This window comes from Pieris brassicae, chromosome 2 (genome assembly GCF_905147105.1).
Source record: "Pieris brassicae chromosome 2, ilPieBrab1.1, whole genome shotgun sequence".
Taxonomy (NCBI): Eukaryota; Metazoa; Arthropoda; class Insecta; order Lepidoptera; family Pieridae; genus Pieris; species Pieris brassicae.
The window spans coordinates 4,463,375-4,488,841 of record NC_059666.1 but is presented as its reverse complement, the minus strand read 5'-3'; the positions used below and the strand labels follow the sequence as shown (position 1 = coordinate 4,488,841).

The following is a 25,467-nucleotide window of genomic DNA, read 5'->3' as shown; positions in this document are numbered from 1 at the left end:
TTAAAATATTTTTATTAAAAAGAAAAAAAAATGCACTCAAAAGCCATGTAAGAATCGGGCTCTATCAGGTAAGTAGAAGGAATTATCAACTGTTGTTGATGGTCTAACAGGTCTGAGTCGATCATCTTTTACCTGCAAAATAATTTGTTGTTACTGATGACAATGGGGGAAGGCTGACAAGGGTAAACTACGGACGGTCTACTCGATTCCTACCACACCGTCACAAACACGTGATACAGTCTGCCTTTTTTAATGCCCACAAAAAAATACCAACTGTCGGTTGCGCACACATTTCAACATTCGTAAAATATTTTTGGTAAGTTTAACCAAACTTTTGGTATTTAAACAAAAAAGTGTCAGTGTAAAGCTATATCTGTCAATTGCGTTGGTAATAACGAGTAAATAGCACAAGCGTTTGCCTTGACAAATTTTGTTTATTCAAAAACATTGTTGTTGTACGTTTTGTGATTCGTCTGGGTTAATTGCGCACGTAATATCTGGGGTCCGGAATTACCTCTGCTATTGTTATTTATATAACAATATTTTATTATTCCAGATGCCTCGAAAATATATAAGAAAAAAGAATAGGCTCATATAAATAAATCTTTATAAAGTGCTGTACAAGAAATTAAGGAGAAAAAGTCTTCTTTCTTCATAACTTTAACTTTACTTAAGCCTTCTCAAGCGGAAGAGATTAATCAACATTTATTAAAAATTAGTGGTTACTAATGTTAATGTAATATGTATATAATTATCATTTAATAATTAAAACAGACGGACTGATTATTATTAATAGTTTAAGCTTTTTTAAGATTCAAAAAGAGAGACGACTTAGCTGCTTCCACAACTCTCCATTCGGTTATACCTTACCAAAGGGGATGCGAACAAAACCAGTCGCAAAAAGTATTTTTATTGATATGTCTGCTTCGTATTTTATTTAAATACGTTGCTTTAATATTAAGTTACTACACCATACTTACTGCGTTTTGTCGCTGATAACCGTGTCCCATACTTTGTAATTGTCTTTCTAGATTATCAAGTTTATCCTGATAAAATTTTCTCCTATCGTGGCTCAGATCACCTACACTATCTTCCCTTAAATAAAAGTTTCGCCGGATATCACCATTTCTTCTGTATACATCTTTGTTCTTTCTTCTGATCCCATACATGTGCCTATATTTTCGTTCCAAAGCTTTGTTTTTGTCTTTTTGTTTCATAGGATAATTGAAAAGAGAATTTTTATTAATTCTATCTTCATTTATATCAAATCCGTTACTGTTTTCAATATATCTAGAATATCTATCGAATGGATCGTGATTTTCTTGTAATGAATGATTGTTTAACTTTGTCATCTTCGAGTTTATATCCAAAGAATTAAAAATTGATCGTAATTTAGCATTAAATATTTCTTTTTCTTTTCTATCGAATCCAATATGTTTTACCTCTTCTTGTAAATTGTCTAAAAGGTTTATTAATTTATCTTCATCGTTTTCTTTGTTAATATTAACGAAGGTATGGTCTTTTAAGTATCCATCGAAATGAACATCTATTGTAGTGAACTTTTCAGTAGTTGTTTCGTGTATTGAGTTATTTAAATAATCAATCTCATTGTTTCCATTCCGTCTTCGTGTTAAATAAGTGGTAACAAGTTTTTTTACTTTAGTGAAATCTTTTCTAGGTACTACATCCTTTTTTATCGTTACAGTAGATTTGGTAGAAGTTTTCTTTGTGGGTAAAACAAAGACAGGAGTTCTTGTGAAAATACTCTGCTTATTGAACTTCTAAAAGATATTTTTTTATATAAATGCATTATATTTATAATAAATCTTACAAGACATTGAGTGTTGTGTATTTAGGTTTAACTCTATAAGGTAGGTGAAACGTAAGTACATGTTATATTTCAGTCCCTTTAGAGTCACTGATTATTTTTATGGCTTGTCGGTGCTAAGTTACCTAAAACTACTGTTTCGCCAGAAGTTGAACCCCGGATCTTAGTTGTTGAGGTGGTTTCAAGTACTTTTCAGCAACTTATGGCTCCTATATGGATATATTTCTGTATCAAATGCAAATGCAGTATCCATAATTAACAATATTTAATAAAGCTTACTTTAACTTTAGATGGGACAATTATTCGACCTGAGCGTGATACATTTAGCGGTTTCCCAAAATAACGTCGCCTGACATCGAACCGTTTTGGCGCGAAACTTCTGTAAACAATTTAAATATGATATTCGAGTATCTATTTATGAGCAAAATATATTTATATTGATATAATGCGTGTATCACACGTCTTACTCTAAAGTCTCTCATTGTGTTTTTTTCTAATATATAGTCTATCAAATATCTAGAGAACGTCAAGTCTTTAAAAGTGCTGCTTGGGGCCATAAAAATAAACACATTAAGTGTGTAATATATTAATAGTGTATAAAGTTTTAATAGACTCACCTTTCAGTAATAAAAGGAGTCTCAGTTCGAGATAAATCAAAAGCTTTACGCGATTTTCCCTGAAATTTAATATGTAAATATAATATTATAAGGTACAAAGTCTCTAAAAGAATCTCCAGAGTAGTGTTTCAAAGCAATTTGATTGTTAAGAGGGCTATCGAAATCGTGCATAAGCGTGGAGGCTTGAGACTGAAGCTAACCAAATTGGAGCCTAAATAAAAATATCTGTGCAGCAAACATGAAGCGCAAAGATCTCATTAAATTAATACAGAACAATCTTCATTAAAATGATTGGAATTTGAATTGCAGTTTTTCATTATGTTTTGAAAATTTACTTATGGTTTCGTTAACAATTTCCTAGTGTATTCTTCGTAAAACCGATCATTTAAATATCTTAAGTGACCATTACCCATATCTTTGGTAATTATCTAAAACATTATATTATACACTCCTTGGTACTTAATTATTAAAAAAAAACCAAAATACCATTTTATCAAATTGGTCCAAAAGTTCAAATGAATCGTAATACTTGAGCGTTTGGTTTTCTGACCTGTAACAATATAGATAATAAAAAGACGGAAAATCAGTAAAATATATTTGCCGACGCACGATAGGAAGTTTTGTTTTTAAGATATGTATATCCTTATAAAATTAATTGCATTTGTTTACAAATTCATTACTAAACAAAGCACTTTCAAATGACAAGTAATAGTTTAGAAGACTAACCTACGTAACTATTATACAAACAGAATATTAATTACCCTTTGTGTATCATTTTGTGCGCAGGCGCATCTTCTACTGTAAAAATTGGCAGAAGTACTACTGAGGGCTTGCATTTATCCCCCTCGCAGATGTTTGCTAGAAAGAGAATCGCCAGTTACACATAAAATATGTAATCGTCGTCTATTTCTTGAATGATTACGAAAAATTTCTTTGAATTTAGTCCTGTATGAAAGGTTTTGTAAGTGTACACCTACAAAAGCTCCTATTAGTCTGATAGCAAAGACAGTTGTAATCTTCATCGTATCCCACGGGACAGCCACAACGTACGGTGTAGCCCACATCATTTTCAGTGGGAGGCTTTGTGTTGTACAGTTGCTCCCCCTTTCGAGGTTTCGCGGAATAGTTGCACACCACGTGCACGTTCTGGAAGTAATGTTCCAATTTAATTGTCAAGTATTCATAAATAATACACTGAGAGATGTAAGTAATTTATGTTTGGCGTTAGCAAGGTTTTTAAATATACCTATATAAAATTTAGTTACCGACGTTTGGTAGTAGTTGACACTACATGATTACGGTTAGTAAAACACAAAACGAGGTTTTTAAAAGGGTCACCAAGTCACAGTTTTTCATATCTGTTACAAACAGTTGTATAAACATATCTCACAAATACAAAAGACTTGCACATCACAAAAGGCAAAAGGCACCAAAGCTAGGCCTTGTAAAATAAATGATATAATATTTTAATTAAATACTTCATCATTTACTAGAGAATTTGCTCGCTAATTCGAAAACCAAACTAATGAAAACTCCTTGGTGATAAATAGTTTATGGATTTGATTATTCATCTGTGGATAAATCCGTTTTAGGACAGTCTTGACGTTCATTATTTTATCGTAATTTAAAAATTACGATAAAATAATCTATTGTAATATTGCATTAGATTGAGCGATTTATTGCGCGTTGTTTATAAATTACGATTATGTTAGAAATAATACTTTTATTACATTACTTACATTATAACTCAAATCCGCATTATTGGCGTGGTAAGCATATTCCGCATATGCGGATATACCACAACCCATGTGAGTAGCTTCACCAGCTATCATCTCGAGGTACAGTTTGCCAGCGACTTTGTCGATATGACTGCAAGGATTTCATTGAGACCTTATTATATATGTCTATAAATACAGTTTCTATATAAAAATTAATTTAATGTCTTAAATATTTCCTCAAAAATACTTAATTAACTTAGAAAGGTACGCCTAGTGGCTAGGCTAGTGACTCAAGCTTAGGTCATGCGTGCCATGTCATGCCAAACCTGGCTGAGGTCCATTGAATATTTCTATGTAATATGAATTGATTCTAAAGAGTTTCTTGCCCGCTATTCGCCCTAGACTTGCGAACTGCTAGTAAACGTAAAATTAAAACCAATTTAACATCTTTTCTGTTGACGTTCATAAGTGTACTTGGTTTTTATTAATAAAGTTACTTTGAGTTTGAGTTTATTACTAGTTGATACGGTGACGGATGGTCATTTATGAAAGTTGTATTTAAATACGTTTTGACATAAGTAAAACTTCATTTGCATTCCAGTAGAGGCTAAATATATACTAACTCTGGCCAGTTAGGATACTGATTCACCATCTCGGGAGTCACATAGATCTTCTGATCGTACCACGACCGCATGATGTGCCTGATGCTGTATAGAAGTTTCTCTTCAGAGAGGCCTGGCGGAAAGACGTCGGTACCACCTATGCTATACCAGTCCGGGTAGCTGAACCTGACAACGCCAGTGGTTTGACCTGGGTCGGGATATTTGCCTGAAAATTGCAGCAATATAATTAAAAATTATCCTGCTTTTTTACCTATTACAGTCAGTATTCTATCGACGAGTCTTATTCTTTAAAATATCCGTAGATGCATGCATATAGAATGTATCTTAAAGAAGCTCAATAGATTGTACCAAGAAGTACTTTCACAATTTTCTTAATCCATTATCTTAATAAATAAGCATGGAATTGAATACTGCTTATTATTATTATAATATAATATTATTTGAATACATATAATCAGAATATGTGGCAAAAAAGTGATGTGAATATAACGTTATCTAAATTAGGATTTATAATAAAGCAATTTGGGCTGTGTGAAGTAATTATCCGACCAAAAGCAGTTATACTACCTATATCAAAACATTTGTGATGATTTTGCCAGAGCTGTACTTTGTCTAATAGGCGTTGTTCCCACGGCGTTTATTATTAACTCAGATCTTGGTTTGTTTCCTGTTCTTTGGTACTTACTTGTAGCTCGACAGAGGTCATGCTTTAATAGACATGAATTCGCCAACACTTGCGCGAATGTCGCTAACTCTTCGTCCCATTCCTGTAATCAAAATATTCATATTTTTAATAGTCACAACCATCAATGAACATGAGAACTCTTTATATTGTACGTCTTAATTATCTAAGTAACGTTATAAACATTAATATACGAGACAAACTAAAGTTCTAAAAATCAATTTATTTAATAGTTTCTTGAATATATTTTTTGTGCATAACTACAGAATAAAACCATTTATTAAATTATAAAATTACCAATCTATACATGCCATAAGCACGAGGTAAAAGTTCTTCACCCCTTCCTGTTTCCTTTCCTCTTGCGACATTCCCTCTTATCCTTAAATAGATAAGCAAGTTAAAAAACAGCAAAATTTATCAATATATAATTATTTAGTAGTTCTCTTCATATCCATCGATGTCGCGAAAACAAAAACTTCTTGCTATTGAAAATTCCAGCAAGGGTCCTGGTGTTACTCCTGTCCTACAGTCTAGTGTAGTTTGTTATTGTAGATTCAATAAACAGAAAAATCGAATTAACATTTAATTCCACAACTTATACTGAATGAGTAGTTTAAAAACGTAATTTAACAAAAAAAAAATATATAATATTATTCATTCTAATAGAAATCATTAACATTTATAAGCCATTATGAATGTAATTAAATATAATTATAATAAAATTTATTAGTTAAAAAAACATTCACACGCTATTAAATTGTGAAATTAACGCCAAGCCTACATGAAATAATAAAATCATAGCATTGAGCATGGTTGACTTCAGCGTGCGACTTTCAACCCTGAATTTAGCATTAGCTCTAACGGTGAAGGAAAACATCGCGAGGAAACCGGCTTGCCTTAGACCCAAAAAGTCGACGGCACAGAAGGCTGATCACCTTGCCTATTCGATTAACAAATGATCATGAAACAGATACAAAAATCTAAGGCCCAGACCTAAAAAGGTTGTAGCACCATTGATTTATTTTTTAACATATCACATACATGTTTGCTATATCCATTAGTTTCTCGGCTTCAGATGGAGTGATTTGAATATCTTTAGAATCATGACACTGCTTACTCATGCGTTCCCTCTGCAACAAAATAAAACAGGCAGGAAGACATTCCTGGTGAGTGAGTGAGGTGGAGAGCTGGTTTTATCTTTGTTACAACGCTTTTTGTTTGGGAGAGCGTCTTCAGCCAGCAACGAAATGTTCATTTTATAATCGTCGTTTATCTTGCATTAGTGTTTTTTTTATAGAGGTGAATATTTTGTTTTAGAGAACATTGTTCTCCTAGTACCTACAAGTGGCTTGGGCAATTTTGAGGGAGTTTTCCCCGGGTCGTGCACTCGAATGACGGTTATCAAGTGATGGACCGTTCTTTCGATGTAGTTAGTTCAATGTAGTGTGTTACTCAAGGTTAAAATAGTGGTTTCTATTATGAGGAAATCGGCATATTAGGCACAGAAGGATGATCACCTATTTGCCTATCTGGGAGTGAAATCTTAAAATCTTGGTAGATATTATTTCTTCGTGTAATCAGAGGACTATCGCTGAACACTTAGGGCGACATTTCTGAATAATCCATACTAATCCCAGTTCCGTAAAGGTTTCTGAAATTCTTGAGACCGCCAAACATCTTTGAATACCTTACCGGATTATAATACATGCACATAACATGCGAGCCTTCTTCACAATGTTCTGACTTTGGACAATAATTTTCGGCAATTTTGTTCTTGTCAAAGTGGGCATCGCGAACATACGAGCCCTGTACTATTGCGTAGAAGTTAATAATAATAATCTGTGGAAATAAACTTTTATAATGGTAAGTGGTGGCACAACTAATTTCTAATAACTTATACTTTTCCAAGGCCCAGAAACTACTTACTGTCCTAAGAAATACCTATCACAGACACAGTGATAACAGAGAATACAATGCATGTAGGATACAGGATATTCCAATAAACGAAATAGACACCTTTAGCTTTAGCATTAGCTATACAAATGTAACAGTTTGTAACTTACCAATTTATTTATACTAAGCCTTAACACGACTTCATCATAATCACAAACACAATACATATTTCTATCACATATTTTTTTTAAAATCACAAATTAATTCGCTGAGTAAATAAATTATGTACCTACTATGTGAGTTTTAAATATTAAAAACTCAGTTATTAATGGTGGTACTAATTTCTCACAATTCGTGAAAAAATGAAAATGTCGATGTACAAGGAACAATGATGTTTATAGTTTGTACCTTGCACAACGACATTTTGACATGATGTTTATGGTTAGATTAGTTACTTGTACTTTTTATAGATTGTCTCAACGCTTTATTTATCTAAATTAGAATGAGATTTTTTTGTAGTGAATTCAATAAAACTTAATATTTTATGCTTTTTGCTGCTAGTGGAAATTGTCATGATACAATACGTGTCGAAGCAGCTAGTCAGCATGTCAGTGAAGGCACTACGACTTTTAGTAAAATGAGTACATTGTGGTTAGCCTTAGGTTACTGAAATAAACAAACAAGGCTCTATATTTCAGTATATACAGTTATATGTATACTTATATTTATAATTATTTTAATATCACACAAGAGTGATGACCATAAAACATTTGTAGCAAACGTATAAAAAATAATGATAAAAATAAAGAAATGTAAGTAAATTAGTTGTATCATCTCAAATGTCATCATCACATACGCCGCTATCTTGCCTCCGTCGATGTTCCAGCGACTTTGGAGCCAACAGGCATTGCCAGAGATAATGGCATGAATGGGATGGCTTTGATCCCTTAGAGCCGAGCTTTGTTATGGGATACTACTTGTGTAAGCACGTTACCCCGTATACTGACACAGTGATCAAACTTTTTCAATTTACTTAAGTTTTGTATTTATACATTTTTAATTATTAGTATTATTACTATGGACTACGGCTATGGACAAGATGCAAAAAATATGGAGAAACAGGAATATAACAAAAGCCACGAATATCAGGCTCTTGAATACACTTATAGTCCCCGTATTTCTGTACGCGGCCGAAACGCGGACCTTGCGAGATGTGGAAAGACAGAAAATAGACGCTCTGGAAATGTGGTGCTGGAGGAAGATGCTTGAGGTTTCGTAGAGCGAGTTTCGTACAAATATCTCGATACTTCAAGAACTCGGTATTAAGTAGCGTTTATTTTCAACAGTACAATCTCGCATCCTTACATTCTTCGGACACGTATCTCGGCGTGGTGTTTAGTCCATAGAACGCCTTGTCGTCCAGGGGAAGATAGAAGGCACTAGCCCGCGCGGAAGGTCACCTACACGTTGGACTGACCAGATCAAGTCTGCCTTAGGAGGTACACCCAATGAGTGTAGCAGGATGACCACTAATAGGCAACGATGGCGAAACGTCGTGAAGCGCATCACATCTGCCCCTTTGATTACCACTACTACATAGCGATCACGACCGCTCTGTCAAGAGTGTACCGGATAAGAAGAAGAATTATTACTATGAAGGATATTTTGTAAATACTCTATATATGTGTCTCAAATGTTAACAAATTGACATTTCAAACATTTTCACAAGTACAAATCAGCGAACGCCTTTGCAATCATTGATGCAGTGCATATATTTACTGAATTAATAAGACCTTAACAACTATAATCACTGAAATAGACTTCTACCATTGCTAATATGGACTTCAGAAAATGAAATGTGACGTACATTTCATTTCGCAGACGATTATATATACCTACAACAACAACTATAAGAACGATGTTATTTCACAAGAAGTGTATTTCGCACGTACCAATGTTACGTGCGGACTAAGATCACCTTTTGATATTATCAGTTTCATCAAAAATCACGTATCAATCGGCCGTTTTAGTATATTGTGTTAGTGCGCTAGAATAATAATTAGGTAAGTTCGGCTGTAACAGAAATTTCTTCAGGTCAGGAATCTGTCAATAATATAATTCGACACGCAATATATTTTTATTATTATTTATAGTCTAGAAGTAGTATTCTACTAAATGATAATATAGAATTTAGAGATATATCACTTAATATTTGTCTAAAAAATTGTATCAGTTTTCAAAGTTTTGTTTATATTTTGACTAATTAAATCCTAATATGATATTAAATGCAAATTATATTATTTCTAGAAAGTCTAAATAACTTAAGCTTAGGTACCTTTTATATCAAGTACTATAACCTATTTTATTTACTAGAATTCTTTATCCTTATACATATTATACCAGCTTTTTGATCTTTATTTGATTTGAGAATACTATAAATTTCAATCATCGTTATAGGAAGACAAATTCACGCTTGAATTTGTTGTCTTTAAGAAGAGAGAATATTGATATTTCCCGAAAAGAAATTATTTCTATGTGGGCTTCTTAATAATTAAGAACTTGCTGCTGATGTTGTCACAAAGTTTTTATTTGTTTACGATGTTTTGATCGTTCTCTAATTGCATACACATGTTTATCTTTGTATAACACCCAAGTGTTTTCTGTGGCCTTCACAAGTTAGATTTCAACAAACTTTCATTTAACCACGATACATAAGTGACTGTTTATTCTTACTCACAATTCATCTGCCATTTTACGAAGGTAATATACAGGGTAACCTAAATAAGATGATAAAAGTAACAATTATTTATTTATTTAATTTGAAAATTAAAAGGACGGATAAATCTTAATAAATATATATAATATATAAAAATAAAATTAATTAAATCAAAATACAACTTTGGAGTAAGAAGGCTAATCCGTTATAGTGTAACCTTACCAGGCAGAGTAGTCTGGAGTGGGTCGAGTCTCACATATGCCTTTGAGTTTCGGGACAAGCGCAAATTGCATTTCTCCCTATTTAAACAATAAGATATCTGGACACGCTAGTCATCTTCTTATTTCTATTGGTTTTTTTCTATTTTAATTTAGTATAACCAGATAAATTTTCAACATTTATTTATAAAGTTGCAGAAGCCATCGACACAAACCTATGTTTATTAAAAAAAATAACTCACAATTATACCACCCCCTTAAAAGTCGTTATGTAGCATTATATTGTAATATATGTACGTGTACGTTATAAGATTATCATCTGCCTTCATATTCTATAGTAGCCTAAGTACATCACAATTTCGGTAAATGATTTGACATTTACTTTTACCAAATTTGTGTTCAATTATCACAATTAAACGGTGTGATTCCCGGGTACATACAATATTTCATTAACATTTTCATAAATGGAATAAAATTTTATCACCATTCTACAATAGACAAACTCATATTTATGTTATAAAAAAAAAAAACATGCAAATGTTAGAATATACAAATGCCCGTCACATTAACTATTCACCTTTAAAACTATTAATATTAATATTTTGTACTTTCGAACAAGTGAAACATTACATTGTTAATAATAATTCATTTTTTTCTAAATTTATATCATGTAAGTGAATTGCAGTTAATTCTCGCAACAACTGTATAAGGCTTGCAGGTGAAGCACAGTTATCATTACATATTAACGTACTATATATAATATTTAGGCAAATATAGATCGTCATTTATTTGTGTTTGAACATCTATTTCCATTGGTTTTCTCTATACTTCTATAAGTTTCATGGAACTTATAGAAGGTAAATGACGTACATATTGCGCCTGCAATTATTTGAATGTAAAATTAGAACATATACGTTTCATGCTGGATCGCGATCATGGTCGTAATAGTTTTCATTTAATTCAAACAAAATAAGATATTGCCAGATACGTCTAGCTTCTCTATGAAAATAATATCATGTTTTTAAATCTGGGCTAGTGTTAATTTCGACTACGTACGCTGTACTCTAGGGCATGTCTTGTAGCCACAGTGAGACTAATGAGGATATATGGTTATAAAAACGCATATAATATATGTAATATGGCAAAGAAATATATAATATGGTTACTAAATATGTATATTACGTAAATAAAAATATTATACGTATTAATTATAATAAGAGAGTATGTCATCCATAGTATTTATTGTATAAGAGCCACATTAAAATGATATTCTTTTCTTGCAATGTGGCGAATAAATGTGCATAACTTAAAGGTTTAATCTGTTATCAAGATATTATATTAAATATAAATCAACCTGTTGTAACGTTAATAATTTCAGATATTTATAATGGTCACCAAAACCACGACGATTCAGGAGAGAAAAATGGAAGAAGACTTTTATGATCGACTCTTAATACAAGAGCCCCAATTTTTTGCACCAATACGTCGTTTAGAGAAACGAGTTGGATTTTTAACACCATTGTTATGGTCAAATTTAATCTTTATATCATTGTTCCACATTATTGTACCGATTTGTTATATACACCAAATATTTAGTGGACAACACTGTTCAACAAAAACAACAATTGTTCGTAAGTATTGTATGGATAATTTTGTATATGAACAGTATAATTTATGGTTTTCTTTCAGTTAACATAGCGTTTTAGCAATCTGCAGACTGACTCTGTAACTTGAATAATTAATTTATCACGTTTCCAACGGCGACGTTATTAGGCTTTGCGATTGCTATGCTATAAATTAATTAGCAAAGTCAAATTTGTTTATGAAAGAAATTTATTGAAAAATAAGTCAACGTATTGATAATTCTACCTAGTCCACCGTCATATGATACATCTACAATCATTTTTAATTTTATCAAGCTACTAACTAATCTTGCGTCTCCTTTTGTTAAATTATGTTTACGCTGTAATGAAAAGATACGATGACTGTTTTATGAATTTAGTTTTAATTTAATAAAGGAGGAGTAATAGCGTAACTCAAGCAAATTCAGGTGTAAGTACTAAGAATGCGTTATAACAATTTCTCTTCTTTGTCTATGCACGATAGTCACAATAAAAATAAACTATTATTAACATATTTTTGTTATATACAGAGGCTTAGGCAATCTTAGTTTATAAATGTTAAATTACAAACGAAATTCAATAAGTAATAATAAAATTTATAAATTAAATTATTGTTTACAATTTCGCAAATTATGCAAAACGCTCGTATGGCATGTAGTTAATATTTATCACGTTTCAATTAACATTCAGTCCATATTCCGTTAAACTCACGTAGTTAAATAAAAACCTAAAAATATTAGAGCCAAATATCTAACATACATTCTAAATTCTATAAACAAATTAAACTAACATTTTAAAAGTTTATTGAAGACAATTCTTTACTTTAGTTGCTGCCCTACAAATTGCTGTTAGCTATTCATCTAGTGTCTGAAAAATACGGAGTAATTGCTAAATATATTTTTTACAAAATAATACATTAGAAAACTGCAGTGGTTTCTATAAATGTAACCATAGCAGTCTTACAGCAGCAGCATACGTTGGTTAGCGGTAGGCTATCTAATATTTGACTAGGTAGATTATTTACTAGCCGCGGTAGCAAATACCTCAACGTTACCTCGCCGTATATGAGTACGTTATTTGTTCTCGATGTACAGAGCCGAACTTACGTTACCGTACGAGCATGTACGTCATGCTTCAGTTGTTTTTTTATGACATCTCGAAAAGTGCTCGACAAGGAGACATTCATTTACTTCTTCTGTTTTAGGCAGTATTTTGTAGTGTTTAAAGACTCCCCTTTCTTCATTTTTATTTGAGTCGAGCACATTTTATCTCGACAATGTCTTTGAGGATTCGTATTTGGAGGTTATATATTAGGTTGAGATACGCTGAGTATAAAGCTGGGATACAGCTGGGATTTGAACGCAGTAGGAGGTCATAATTTGAAACTTAATACATAATAAATACATACGATTACATAACGCTATGTAATATACTTTTATAAACAAAGACATGGACAAATGATGATGCATCAGGTGAAAAATAATAAACAGCTCAAATATCTGTTGTCATTCCTTCAACTTTAATTTTGTTCCCTTTGGGGTAGATACAAGAGAGCAGTGCACAGGCGCTAATTAATGATTAGGAAAATTCTGCCAGCGTACACAACCAAACTTTTTAAATTTGTTTTAATTTTTTATTTATCAATGTTTAATTATTAATATTATTAAGAATATTGTAAATGCTTATGTGTGTTGGAAATAAATATTTATACTTGTTTAATATTAAATATATTTAAGATAAAACACTTTTTGAACGGATTGAAGGTATGTATTATTATTAAAAACTTATTACATAATTTTAAAATTTTCGCGTGCTTTTCAGCGTGCGTGGTCACGGTGACAAATACACCAATACAAATGTAAAATTATGTAATAAGTTTTTAGTAATAATACATAGCTTCAATCCGTTCAAAAAGTGTTTTTTCTTAATGTGTAAAAGCTATGTCAACAAAAGTCAATATTAAATATATTTTTCAGAATGCATATTTGGACAGATGGCAGCATTTGGTATAACTGCGGGTGCGCATAGACTGTGGTCCCATCGTTCTTACAAAGCAAGGATGCCTTTAAAACTTATTTTGTTAATGTTCTACGCTACTGCTGGACAGGTAAATATAGGGCATACATTTTTTTATCCAAATGTTAACCTACTATTAAATCTAAAATCCTGAGTCTGTCAATTCTTAATAATTTCAGATGACTTGTATTGATATCATACAAAAGCTAGACTTTGAACAACATTTCTTTAGAATTCAATCATACATGTCTCTTTTCTAAGGCAGCGTTTGTAAGAAAGGTTATTATTTGACAGTTTTCCTCCGACATACTTTCCCGGTTCCACTAGTTATCATTTTATTTTACCCACTAATAAATTATTCTCTCTATAGTATTAATATAAAAGTGTAGTAAGTATAAATAGTGCTGTTAGCCAAAAATATTACTCCATACTTGTTGATACTTACTAGTATTTGTCATTTCTACGTATTGTATAACCTAACCTAGTAAATAATAATTGCAAGGTAAACAATAAAAACTCAAATAAATAAATAATAATTACATCATGCAATGCATTATTATTCTGTGGCTTGACACAAATATTTATCAATGTGCTAATGAAGAAAAGAAACGATGTACGTTGTAGAAGGTTTCTTCAAATACTATTTCATGTCAAGGCCCCTGCTATAAACTAATATTTGATACGTTGGCTAATCAATTCAACTGTCAACGAATGCACTTTTAATTTATGGATACACAAAAATCTAACCTTAATATAATAAACATTTTTGATTGATAAATGATTTTAATGTGACTATACATTTCCATTAATTCTTTCATTTGATCCATGAAAAAGCGACCTATTCAATTTAGATCACAATCAAGATGTGTCAACTAGCTACGATTTATTCCCAAATAGTAGGCATTGTTAGAATATTTTTTCGCTACGTAATAATTCTTGAAATGTACTAAAAACATAATCAGATTTTGATGGTTCAAATCTACGATTCAAAACATTATATTCCTTTAACAGAACAATCTGTATAACTGGGTCCGCGATCATCGCGTCCACCACAAGAGGTCTGAAACACTAGCAGATCCCCACGATGCTAAGCGAGGGTTCTTCTTTTCACATGTTGGATGGCTGATGATGAGGAAACACCCTTACGTCATTAGGGAAGGCTCCAAGATTGACATGAGCGATATAACCAGTGACCCCGTACTGGTTTTCTTTAATCGGTAATAATAAAAGTTATGATTGGTTTTTATCATATTTTTAGTAGGCTTTGATTCTTGCATTTTCAACTATTCATGAAGGTGTGATAATGAATAAAAAATGTTAAAAGAGCTGAATTAATCAAACTCAAAGTTGCTTTGGTCACATCGCCCGTTGCGAAACGACATATCACTAGCATGATAGCAGACACAGTGACACGACCTTCAGCAATGAAGAATACGACTGAGAAGAGAATCAATTCATTGAAGAAATGAAAAAAGAAATATTTTGCAGTTAGTTTGTTCATGACTTAGATAACACTCTTTATCTTTTCATGCTATTTTGTTTTTTGTCAAACTGAAATTACTGCATCTTCCACTAAAGAAACCGTTTATTAGCATGAGGGGCTTCGAAATCTTCTATTTATAATAATAAATAAAATATTACGCAACGATTGCATCTATATTTTTTTACTATTTATTAGTTTTTTGCGGAACTGATTTAATTACGATTGTTACATAAAAAATTTCCGTTTCCAGATACTTTAACATTCTGAAATTCCTTTTCTGCTTCTTTATACCAATTGTAACACCAATTTGGTGGTTTGGTGAGCCACTTTATCAGGCAACTGTGGCTGCAATGGTTCGATACCTCATTACACTAAATGCCACCTGGTCGGTGAACAGTTTCGCTCATCTTCATGGGTTAAGACCCTATGACAAGTAAGTGTTCGAATAATTGACACTTATTTTTTTATTTATTAAGACTTCCTTGCAAGTTGAAATATAGTAAAATTATAATAGTTAAGTGAAAAGGAGGGTTAACTGGCAGCCTTATCGCTTTCGAACGATCTCTACCAGGTGACCACTGTGAGTTTTTTCTTAATTACATAAGGTTAGCGTACAAAACTACATATGACATATAGTTATTTAGACACAACTAATCAGTTAGTACGAAAGTACTAACTGCTAGTTAGGCATATGATGTGGACAGGTAATGCTTGTACAGTAGAGATTTAAAGAAATACACAGAAGAAAAACACTATTTGAACGGATTGAAGCTATGTATTATTATTATTATCCGCGAAAGTAGAAGACACCGTGAGTAATTTTTACAAAAACCCGTCATCTTTTAGTCGATATCAAGCTTTGTTAACAAAAGACAATACTAAATACAGAGGAGATACTAATCGGATAGGGACTATATATATAGCCTCACTACAGAGACCTTAAAAAGTAAAAGTAATCAGATGGGATTTCAAGGATATAGTTTTCGGAAGAGCGTAGGCCGTGGCTCCCACTAATTTAAAATCCCAAAATTTTAACCTATTCAAACTCATAAACATATCATCACAGTGGCTTTGAAGTATGAAGACATTTGCAATATAAACAGAAGTTATTTTTGTAACGTTTGACGACTCTTAAGCTTCATACACCGGCAATCGTTATTTCCTCTATAAGCAAATCCCAATTTCGTTAGATATTATTAATATGTTTTTTCTCTTAAATTTTGCGAAATATACAAACAGAAGGATTTGGTTGGTAATTGTTTTATTGATTTTCTATGAATCAATAGAAGAAACATTATCGTAGATAAAATCTTTAGACAAAGCCGAATACAGCCATTTAGAATTCCTTTACTTATTATTGGAATTAGACTTAGACCTCTATTTTTATCGCGTCTTCATAAGTCTTTTTTACTTGCAGATCTATTCTACCGTCAGAGAACCTTGGGGTTGCGATCTTCACAATGGGTGAGGGCTGGCATAACTTCCACCACACATTCCCCTGGGATTACAAAGCAGCTGAATTGCCGTACTTTGTGAATCCCACCACAGTATTTTTAGATTTCGCTGCTTATACTGGACTAGCGTACGATTTGAAAACTGCTACACCCGAACTCATAAAAGCGGTTGCGGAAAAGAAAGGGGAATAGATAAATTAGTGAGAAATTAATTTTAAGGTAATTTGTGAAATTTTTATTAAAATAATTTTATTGTCCAACGATCTTTTATTAAAAGTTTCGACAAATTATAAACCGGACTTTATATGTTTCTTGTTAACTATTCTTAAGTGAATAATTCGTTTATGTTATAATAGCCATTTAATATAATCTTACACGCTAATATAATTAGTCATATACAATTTTTGGTTTCTTAACATAGTTCATGGAATTAAACAGGAATTCTTTATACAATTACAATTGAACAATCATGATATATATCTACCTCCCCTTACCCGTATTCTTCTCAATACTAAAGGTAATTATCAAGATCTCTTCTCAATGCTAATATGATGTCCTGCTTCGGGCTTCAGCATCACGTCTATCTTCAACGTGAGTTTTGTGTGGTCTCCTTTCACCTTGTATTGGCGCATCAGGTGTGCCAGCGTTGTCTTCATTGACATGTAAGCGTAGGATTTACCTGAAATATTCACGTTTTAAATGAATTAACACTACGTTCACTCATACTTCAAATAAAGTCCTTTTTTTCTGTTTCATCATATTTTGTTTGTAGTAAGAGATAAATCAGCTTTTGTTGACTTTTTAGTTTGAATTCTTTAGACTAAAATTAAAAAAAAAACTTCCCAATAAACGTTTAGGTCCTATACTCTTTCTAGGTTTTTTTTTAAATAGTTAAATTAAATACACATTTAAACATTATATAAGGCACAGTTTATACAACTAACTCGGATAGTAGGTTGGCAAACGCACTTCTTCATACATTTCGAACTTCGAAGTCGTTTAGACCTCTGATTTTATAATAGTAATAGGCTCACCAATACAAATCCTTCGTCCCATATTAAAGGCGGCAAATGCTGTAGGACACTCTGGCAATTTTGCTGGATCTAACCAGCGTTCAGGCTTAAACTCTTCACGATCTTCACCCCACATGGGATGTCGATGAATGCCATATACAAACATAAAACACGTCCGACCCTTTGATAGCGTGTATGTCTCTGAAAATATTTATTTAAATTTATACATGGACGTGATGTTACGAGAAAATCCCAGAGATTTTCCTCGTATAAGTCAAAATATAACATAATTTTTATGACAGATGATTTATTGTGTATGATCCCGGGTTTTATGGTAATCCTTAAATGTGTTGAATATTCTTAAGTGATTCTGTATGTGCGATGCTCGAGCAAACAAATGTACCTACACGTATGTATACAACGAAAGATTTTGTACTAAAAAATAACCAAGTTAAAAACTGAACTGGTCAATAATTATTTTGATATTCAAATAAATTGTACGCGTCGAGAGATAGATGTGCCTTACTTACTTAACTTTAGGTCCCTGTCAAGTACTCTGGCTGTGACTGGTACAATGGGATAAATTCTCATACTCTCTTTTATAACAGCCTCTAAATAAACCAGCTGGGAGAGGTCATGTTTGGTGACATCACGGTCATCGTTGCCGAATACATCTTTGAGTCTGTATAAAAATTTACGTTAACAACGTAACACTGTCAGGTTTAAGTAAAGATTTTTGACTTTGAAATCGAATTTATAAATATTATAACAATAAAATCATTATTTTTATTCTATTTGACCGTTTTATTGGTTAAACTAAAAAAAATATCTGATAATTATCAAAATAACCAAAAAAAAACAATGGCGCTACAACCTGTTTAGGTCTAGACCTCAGATTTGTGTGTCTGTTTCCTGATCATTTGTTAAGCTAATAGGTAAGTAGGTCAGCCTTCTATGCCTGACGCATGCCGTCGACTTTTTGGGTCTAAGGCAAGCCGGTTTCCTCACGACGTCTTCATTCAGCGAGTGTTAATAATAGGAAGTACATAGGTGCACGGCCAGGGTTATTACAGATATATACTTCCGTTTTTAAACAAGGTTATAACTCACTCTTCGACTATCTTGTCCTGGACATCAGGGTGTGAACCAATGAGGAGTAGCGTGAACATTAGTACGCTAGCTGATGTGTCGTGCCCGCCAACAATCATCGTGTCTACATGTTCTTGTATTTCACGGTCATTAAACGCGCCCTTTTCCACAGCCAACTCCAACAAAAGGTCCATAAAGGGCTTGAACTTTGTTCCTGTACAAAATACATTACGATTTCTATTCCACGCATTTTACGTATTGATTTTTAAAGAAAAAATTCAATTACAAGATATAGATAAGTATTTATATCGTAAGATATAGATAAGTATTTGTATCAAGAATAGTTATTTCTAATAATTTATTTTCTTTTTAGAGTTGCACTAAGTGGGACTCTCGGATGGCAAAACCCCGACTTGTTGCGGATGGGTCATCGGCTTACATCGGTCTTACGGCTCACTCTTTCATTTAAGTCTCGACTCCGAATCTTACCATACTCTAAGACTTGGTTCGTAATATAACTTGAAAATTACGCAAATTTAACTAAACAAAACTGAATTACCTGTTTTTTCCTCGACTTGACCAGTTTCTAGACGTTTCAAATAATCGGCCTTACGTTTTTGTAATACCTGAAATAACAAATGAAAAATCGTTTAAAATACTATTCAAATAAATCTATCACGAGGGTCTAATATCAATAATGTAATGAATGATTTTCAGACAGTATATACTATAATATAATAATATACTATTTGTAAATAAATTTAAAATAAAAAATATATGTTACAATATAAATAAAAATGAACTTGGTAATCGCGTTTTTAAGCTTATTATTCAAAATTGCGAAACGTGTTTATGAATGCTTGATTAATGTTTGTTTAAAAAAAATATTAACAATTTATAGAGTTTAAATTCAGTAATGATGCATGCGTGCATCATTACTGAATGCGTGTGCGGTAAAATATTGAAAAAATGTCTTGTCTAAAAACATATACTAGTTGATCTTAGCATTTTTATTGGTACTTGCATCCAAACTTAATCGACACAAATAAACTTAAATAACTTACGGTATATGACATATTATGTAATATTTCCAACAAACTGTCCTGTTTCTTCCGTAAGCCAGACCATTGGTATATATAGTCGTTATGAAGCCAGAATTTCTGGAACCTCTCAACAAATACATTGAAGATCTGTTCTGTTGCTTTTACGTATTGAGTATTTAGTACACCTTTTTCTGTAAAATCTATTCCCAGCGCCGTTACTGAAATACAATAGCCCATATTGATCATATAATACGCTTTTATCATATTAAAACCATTCGATACTTAGTTTAATTATGGATCAACTCGTAGTAATACTAATAGTATAAGGGTCAAGCTAGCAAAAATATTAAACTTTGGTAAACGGAATCACGAACAAAGATTCTTCAAATTTAACTCTAGCTACTCGCTTAACAGGCTAGGCAAGTAATGAAACTTCATCGATCCAAGTCATTTGCCTAGCTGTTTGAGATCAGCCAGATGGCTGAATATCTTGCAGGCCGCTAGTTGAAAGGCGCCGTTTAGTTAAAAGGCTAGGATGTTAATAGAACGGCTGATTAAGCTAGTTGGCTGCGATATATCCGGTATAAATGCATAGATTAGTTCGAGCTGACATATGTATACTCTTAGATGTATATCTGAATAGTTTTTTGAATACTAAGGGTACCTACTAACTGACACTTCCAAGTCATGAAGCGACTAAGGATAAGATATTTGTTACTAAAAAGTTTTTCAAGATCCCAATTTATTTATATCTTTATCTGTCTTGTATTGTAAAAATAAAGACGTATGAACCTAAAGAATCTAATGTAATGCGAACATACTTACAGCATATAGTTTCTAACGCATTATGTCGAGTGTATACCCAATGGTCGAAGGGCCCCTTACCGACCTCGCTTTTCAAATCGTCTACCAAACGACGTGACTGACTGTTAAATACTCCAAGGAAGCTGTCGAGTACTACTTGGCTGAAAGCTGGGTTTAACAGCCGACGGTGATGACGCCATATTGATACTGTTATATAATAAGAAAATTAATTACAAAATAGCGGTGTTGGCCCAGTGGCTTCGCACCCTGAACTCTCATCCCAGAGGTGAGTTGGAGTCACCAATTCTGTCTGTTCACATTTAACACTAGTTCGTTCGATGTGTGTCCGACACAAACCATGATCACCACCATGCCTATCAGAATAAACCAATGATAACGAAAGACATACAGAAATCGAACTAAACCTAAAAGGTTGTAACTGCCCTGGTTTATTTTTAAGCATAATAAGAAAAAAAGGACACTGCACGTGATGTAATATGTGTATAGGTAATAAAAGATCTCACCAAGGCAGTACGAAGTACAAAAAGTAGTTTTAATCTGCTTTAACTAGTATAATTTTATAGCAAAATTATAACTATAAAATATACACTTATTTAATGTGTAGTGTACCTAAGGGTACTCAACGTATATTATTTCAACTATAATTATTAAGCTTACATTTTCCCGTAACCAAGCCCTCTCCAAGCCAACATTTGGCGAATTCGTAAAATGCATCTTTCTGTAGACAGCTATTTGCAACTGTCAATGCGTCCTCGGGATCAGTTAAAACTAAAAAAATGTTTTGTTTTAATTTGAGATTTTAGTAAATACATGAAATTAATTACGATTTTTAAATTACTTCAGATTAGAACATATTGTACCGCTATTTGATTCGGACTACTGTATATCTATCGCAGTAAAGTAGTTAAATTAGAGAGTTAATTGAATCTCTAGACAGTTAATTCAAAATCGATGTTCAATCAAGTCGCTAAAGTTCCGTCAGACAAGTGATTGAACGTTAAACGTTTTAACGAGTTTCCTAAACATTCCTAGGCAACAAGACTAACCTAACCTAACCAAACCATTTACAATAAAGCAAAACACGGAATTTCCAAGCTCTCAGATCTTCACGATCATACAGAAATAACAATAACAAATAAAATAATCATGGTGGAGGCTTGTTTTACATTGTTTATCAACACGCTGGCTTTCGGTCAGCCAGATCAACGTTTTCAACGCTGCTTTATTTAAATCAAAATGCTAGCGACTTTTTTGAATATCGACACTTAATTAACTGTCTAGAGATTCAATTAACTCTCTGATTTAACTACTTTTCTGCGACATATCAATAATTGCGCAAATTAGACTATTTCTTTAAAAAAAATTACTCACCGTAAATAGTCCTAGGGCCGATAGCGGCTGAAAGAACTCCACCTAAACGTAAGCTATCATACGAAAGCTCTACCACAGACTTCCAAAGCTCTGAAATAAAGCATATTAAAAATAAGATACAAATATTAGTCTAAGTTCAAAAAATCTAACATTAAATAGTATTTTGATAAGTGTGATTGCTAATTCTGACATAGGTTTCATATTTTATGGTAAATATAGGTAGGTATCTAGTAGATTTTGTATATATTGGCCAAATTGACTAAGAACAATTGAAAGACCCTAAAATTTGTCTGAGTCTAAAATTCAAAGACTTGCCTATTGTGAACTCAGAACATCTGGCAAAGTCCAGATTAGCGGGACTCATACTCTAAAGTATTACTCAAGGACTCATAGTCTAAATTTAAAATGTTACAATATAGCCATACATTCAGTTACGGGCTTTAGAAACGATCTTCATACTGTTTCAGTAACGCCTTACGCAATCCGAGTTGGTACTTAAAAGTAATTTTCATCTACACTCTTGTCTAACACATCTCAGATTCAGTTCTGTAGATATTAGCAGCTGCGAGACTGTGGCTTTATTGTCCATAAAGTTTATTGTCATCTTTCGTTCGTTCGTTTGATCCCTTTATCGGTAAATTACTTTAAATTATGTTCTAATGGACATCCATACATTACCAACACAGGTTAAAAGTAACATATATAGGAAGAGCAGTAATACATGTACTTACTAACACTATCCCCAATGAGCCGATGAGCATGTCCAATTAGAGGTAAACCGCCAGGGATCGAAGGAGGTTCATTTTTATTGCGGTTAAAGCGGACCCATAGTACACAGATAATAATTATTAGGATTAAACCTATCATGGCCGAACATTAGTGTTTGTGTATCCTGTGGGAGAAAAAGATACATTATGGATTTTCGTTAGGTAACAATTTGATAATTTTTCTACTGTTATTACATGCAAATGCGTATTCGTATCATAAGAAGAATAGAATTGTTAATGCACTTAATGGTGTCTTGCGCACCCTTAATACTATTGCTTGTGAGACAGATGTTTTTATTTGCACACTGGCTTTAGTTTAGATTTTAAGTTTTTACTTGTTATGTTTATATTATGTTTTTAGTTTAGTTTTCTATTGCATTAGTATTAAGTTACTGAAAAAATAGGAAATAAGGAAATAAATAAATTGTTATTATAAATATATAAGTATGGAATAGTTTAGAAACGCTCCGTACATGACACATACTTTTCTTGGCCGGCGGCTGAAACTGGTACTACCGTCGCCATTTTGAAATATCTATTGTGTTTATTTTCGGTAATTTATTGGTGTGTCCAATAAATAATTTAACCATGTCCCAATACGTAATAAAAATCCAACAAAAATATATTTATTTTTATTCCTTGCAATGGCAAAGTTTTATTATCGAATGGTTCCGATTGCTAGGTACTTTAAAAGATATTATATTAATAGTACATATAACAAAACCTATCATATAAGATGTGCCTAAGTTTACATTTATTAAAGCCTAGAACCGTATTTTCTAGATACTAGAATACAGTGTCTAACACATTTTAATAAATTATTAAGTTAGCCCTGCCTAACTTCAAATTATTTCCCAAACAATGGTTAATTTTTATTCACTGGCAATACCAATATGCATGACAGCGACACTCTTACCGACCAAGAAAAGTATGTGGCATTGTAGGCGTATTTAGAACTAAAAATGGTTTTCATGTTCAAACTATAACGTGTTCTTTTTGTATAGAAAGATAATTAAACAGATAAGGAAACTCCTTTTTAAATATTTTTAAACGAGATAAGCACACAGTTTTAAATAGATTTTCATGCCGTCATTGAATGGTTTAATATTATGAAATATTAAATGTTTTAAAGCCATAATTCATATACATTTTTATGTTTAAGTATTGTTTGAGACTGGCGAAATTGTTTATCTGTCATACATTATTCCTAAGCTGAACAATTAATGAAGTAGTATTTAATGAATTTACTAATAATAAAATTTTAACACAAGACGGAAGATAATATAACAATCCTGTTTTTTCTTTGCGTTGACATCTAAAGTACACCGATAATTTTAAACACTTCGTTCACAGATCACTACACTTTATCTATAGAAACATTTAGATCTAATTTTGGTTAATGATTTTACTGAAAAAGTAAATAAAAATTACCTATATAAAAAAGATAGAGTACACAACTTAAATGTTTCAATTGCACAGGATTTGTGATTTCCGCTATTAATGTTTTATAAATACGAATTTTTGTGTTACCCTTGGGGCGATTTCATATTGACTGGGTGTCACAACATAGTACAAGTGCGAGGTAAAATTATGAAGTATTATTGTTCCAACAGGGAGCCTCATATGTTTATTATTTTGGCTTTAAAAAAGAACCGATTCAATGATAGAAGAGAATCAAGTTCAAAATTTACAGTATTATATTATTAGCTTATTTGATATAAAAACTGTATTGCTGTAGGCAGCTAGAAGCAGTACCAGTTGACTCGATAGAAGATATACAATAATGGGCTGATATTTTTTAAACATAATTATTTTTTACTTTATAATTAATTGTAGTCTACCCTACTTCTCAGAATTCTATTACTGTTGAATACATTTTAACATATATTCCGTTCTGTGTAAAACGCGCTTGACACCCTTACGAAATAAGAATATTGATTGGATTTGCGTCAATATGAAGCCACTTCCTTTGCTTCAATAAACTAGAACAATTACCCTTTCCTATAGTTTAACACTGTTCTAGGCCGTGGTGGCCTTAACAATTTACCATTTTATTTAAATTTTGTAAATTCTCTGATAGTCCACTTGTCTATAGTGTATAACATATACAAATATAAATGTTAATCTTATAAAGATAAAGATCGTGTGAGTCTACATATTTATTAAATTCAGTAAACAAATACATATTTGATTGTGAAAAATCGGTGTTTTTCCGTTTACACGCGAACGAAGCGGACAACAGCTATTTATGTTATAAATGTGAAAGTGTTGCGTTTACACGTAACAATTATAATTTACTAATTTTTTCTCTAATCGAATCCACTTCGGTGGCTGTTCTGTATTAAAACTGGTCTTTTACAGGTGACATTACAGTATATCCACAGATGCACAATGTTATTATGAAATAACCCCTTTATTCCGGTGGGACAAATTTTAATGAGTTCTATTTTTTATACATACTAGAACAGATAGCAGTTATGATTTTAAAA

The 25,467-nt window shown here is 32.3% G+C and overlaps 3 protein-coding genes across 4 annotated transcripts; 1 reads left to right on the top strand and 2 right to left on the bottom strand.

The window, feature by feature from the left end:
- Positions 1-2: 2 nt before the first annotated feature.
- Positions 3-7,740, bottom strand: LOC123720690. Its single transcript, XM_045677401.1, has 14 exons — positions 7,532-7,740; positions 7,161-7,307; positions 6,510-6,598; positions 5,766-5,847; positions 5,472-5,553; positions 4,787-4,991; positions 4,185-4,314; positions 3,423-3,591; positions 3,207-3,303; positions 2,932-2,995; positions 2,446-2,504; positions 2,108-2,207; positions 981-1,781; positions 3-132 (listed from the first exon to the last, which is right to left on the bottom strand). Exons 1-14 carry the CDS (start codon positions 7,586-7,588, stop codon positions 37-39), a joined length of 2,178 nt encoding a protein of 725 aa, XP_045533357.1. The 5' UTR covers positions 7,589-7,740; the 3' UTR covers positions 3-36.
- Positions 7,741-9,269: 1,529 nt separating this feature from the next.
- Positions 9,270-17,406, top strand: LOC123720452 (acyl-CoA Delta-9 desaturase-like). 2 transcript variants are annotated; one of them, XM_045677057.1, is made up of 7 exons: positions 9,270-9,424; positions 11,674-11,926; positions 13,894-14,024; positions 14,945-15,150; positions 15,667-15,849; positions 16,834-17,089; positions 17,388-17,406. In XM_045677057.1, the coding sequence occupies exons 2-6, from the start codon at positions 11,683-11,685 to the stop codon at positions 17,060-17,062; spliced, it is 993 nt and encodes a 330-aa protein (XP_045533013.1). In that variant the 5' UTR covers positions 9,270-9,424; positions 11,674-11,682; the 3' UTR covers positions 17,063-17,089; positions 17,388-17,406. The 2 variants fall into 2 exon arrangements, with proteins under 2 accessions (XP_045533013.1, XP_045533012.1); XM_045677056.1 differs by lacking the exon at positions 17,388-17,406 and having other exon boundaries at positions 16,834-17,102.
- Positions 17,395-23,078, bottom strand: LOC123720450 (cytochrome P450 4C1-like). Its single transcript, XM_045677055.1, has 10 exons — positions 22,943-23,078; positions 22,212-22,301; positions 21,498-21,608; positions 20,841-21,026; positions 20,037-20,233; positions 19,532-19,598; positions 18,994-19,186; positions 18,414-18,565; positions 17,905-18,084; positions 17,395-17,549 (listed from the first exon to the last, which is right to left on the bottom strand). Exons 1-10 carry the CDS (start codon positions 23,076-23,078, stop codon positions 17,395-17,397), a joined length of 1,467 nt encoding a protein of 488 aa, XP_045533011.1.
- Positions 23,079-25,467: the final 2,389 nt, after the last annotated feature.

Bases quoted from the DNA above. Each gene is read 5' to 3' on its own strand.
- LOC123720690 (XM_045677401.1), bottom strand. From the start codon at position 7,588: ATGTATTGTGTTTGTGATTATGATGAAGTCGTGTTAAGGCTTAGTATA. The intron at 2,505-2,931 runs GTATTTTGGTTT...ATTAAATTTCAG, and splicing joins TGGACCAATTTGATAAAATG to GGAAAATCGCGTAAAGCTTT. The intron at 2,208-2,445 runs GTGAGTCTATTA...AATTGTTTACAG, and splicing joins ACTCCTTTTATTACTGAAAG to AAGTTTCGCGCCAAAACGGT.
- LOC123720452 (XM_045677057.1), top strand. From the start codon at position 11,683: ATGGTCACCAAAACCACGACGATTCAGGAGAGAAAAATGGAAGAAGAC. The intron at 14,025-14,944 runs GTAAATATAGGG...TTCCTTTAACAG, and splicing joins TCTACGCTACTGCTGGACAG to AACAATCTGTATAACTGGGT. The intron at 15,850-16,833 runs GTAAGTGTTCGA...TTTTACTTGCAG, and splicing joins GGGTTAAGACCCTATGACAA to ATCTATTCTACCGTCAGAGA.
- LOC123720450 (XM_045677055.1), bottom strand. From the start codon at position 23,078: ATGATAGGTTTAATCCTAATAATTATTATCTGTGTACTATGGGTCCGC. The intron at 21,027-21,497 runs GTAAGCTTAATA...ATTATATAACAG, and splicing joins GGGCTTGGTTACGGGAAAAT to TATCAATATGGCGTCATCAC. The intron at 19,187-19,531 runs GTAATTCAGTTT...TATTTTGTACAG, and splicing joins TCAAGTCGAGGAAAAAACAG to GAACAAAGTTCAAGCCCTTT.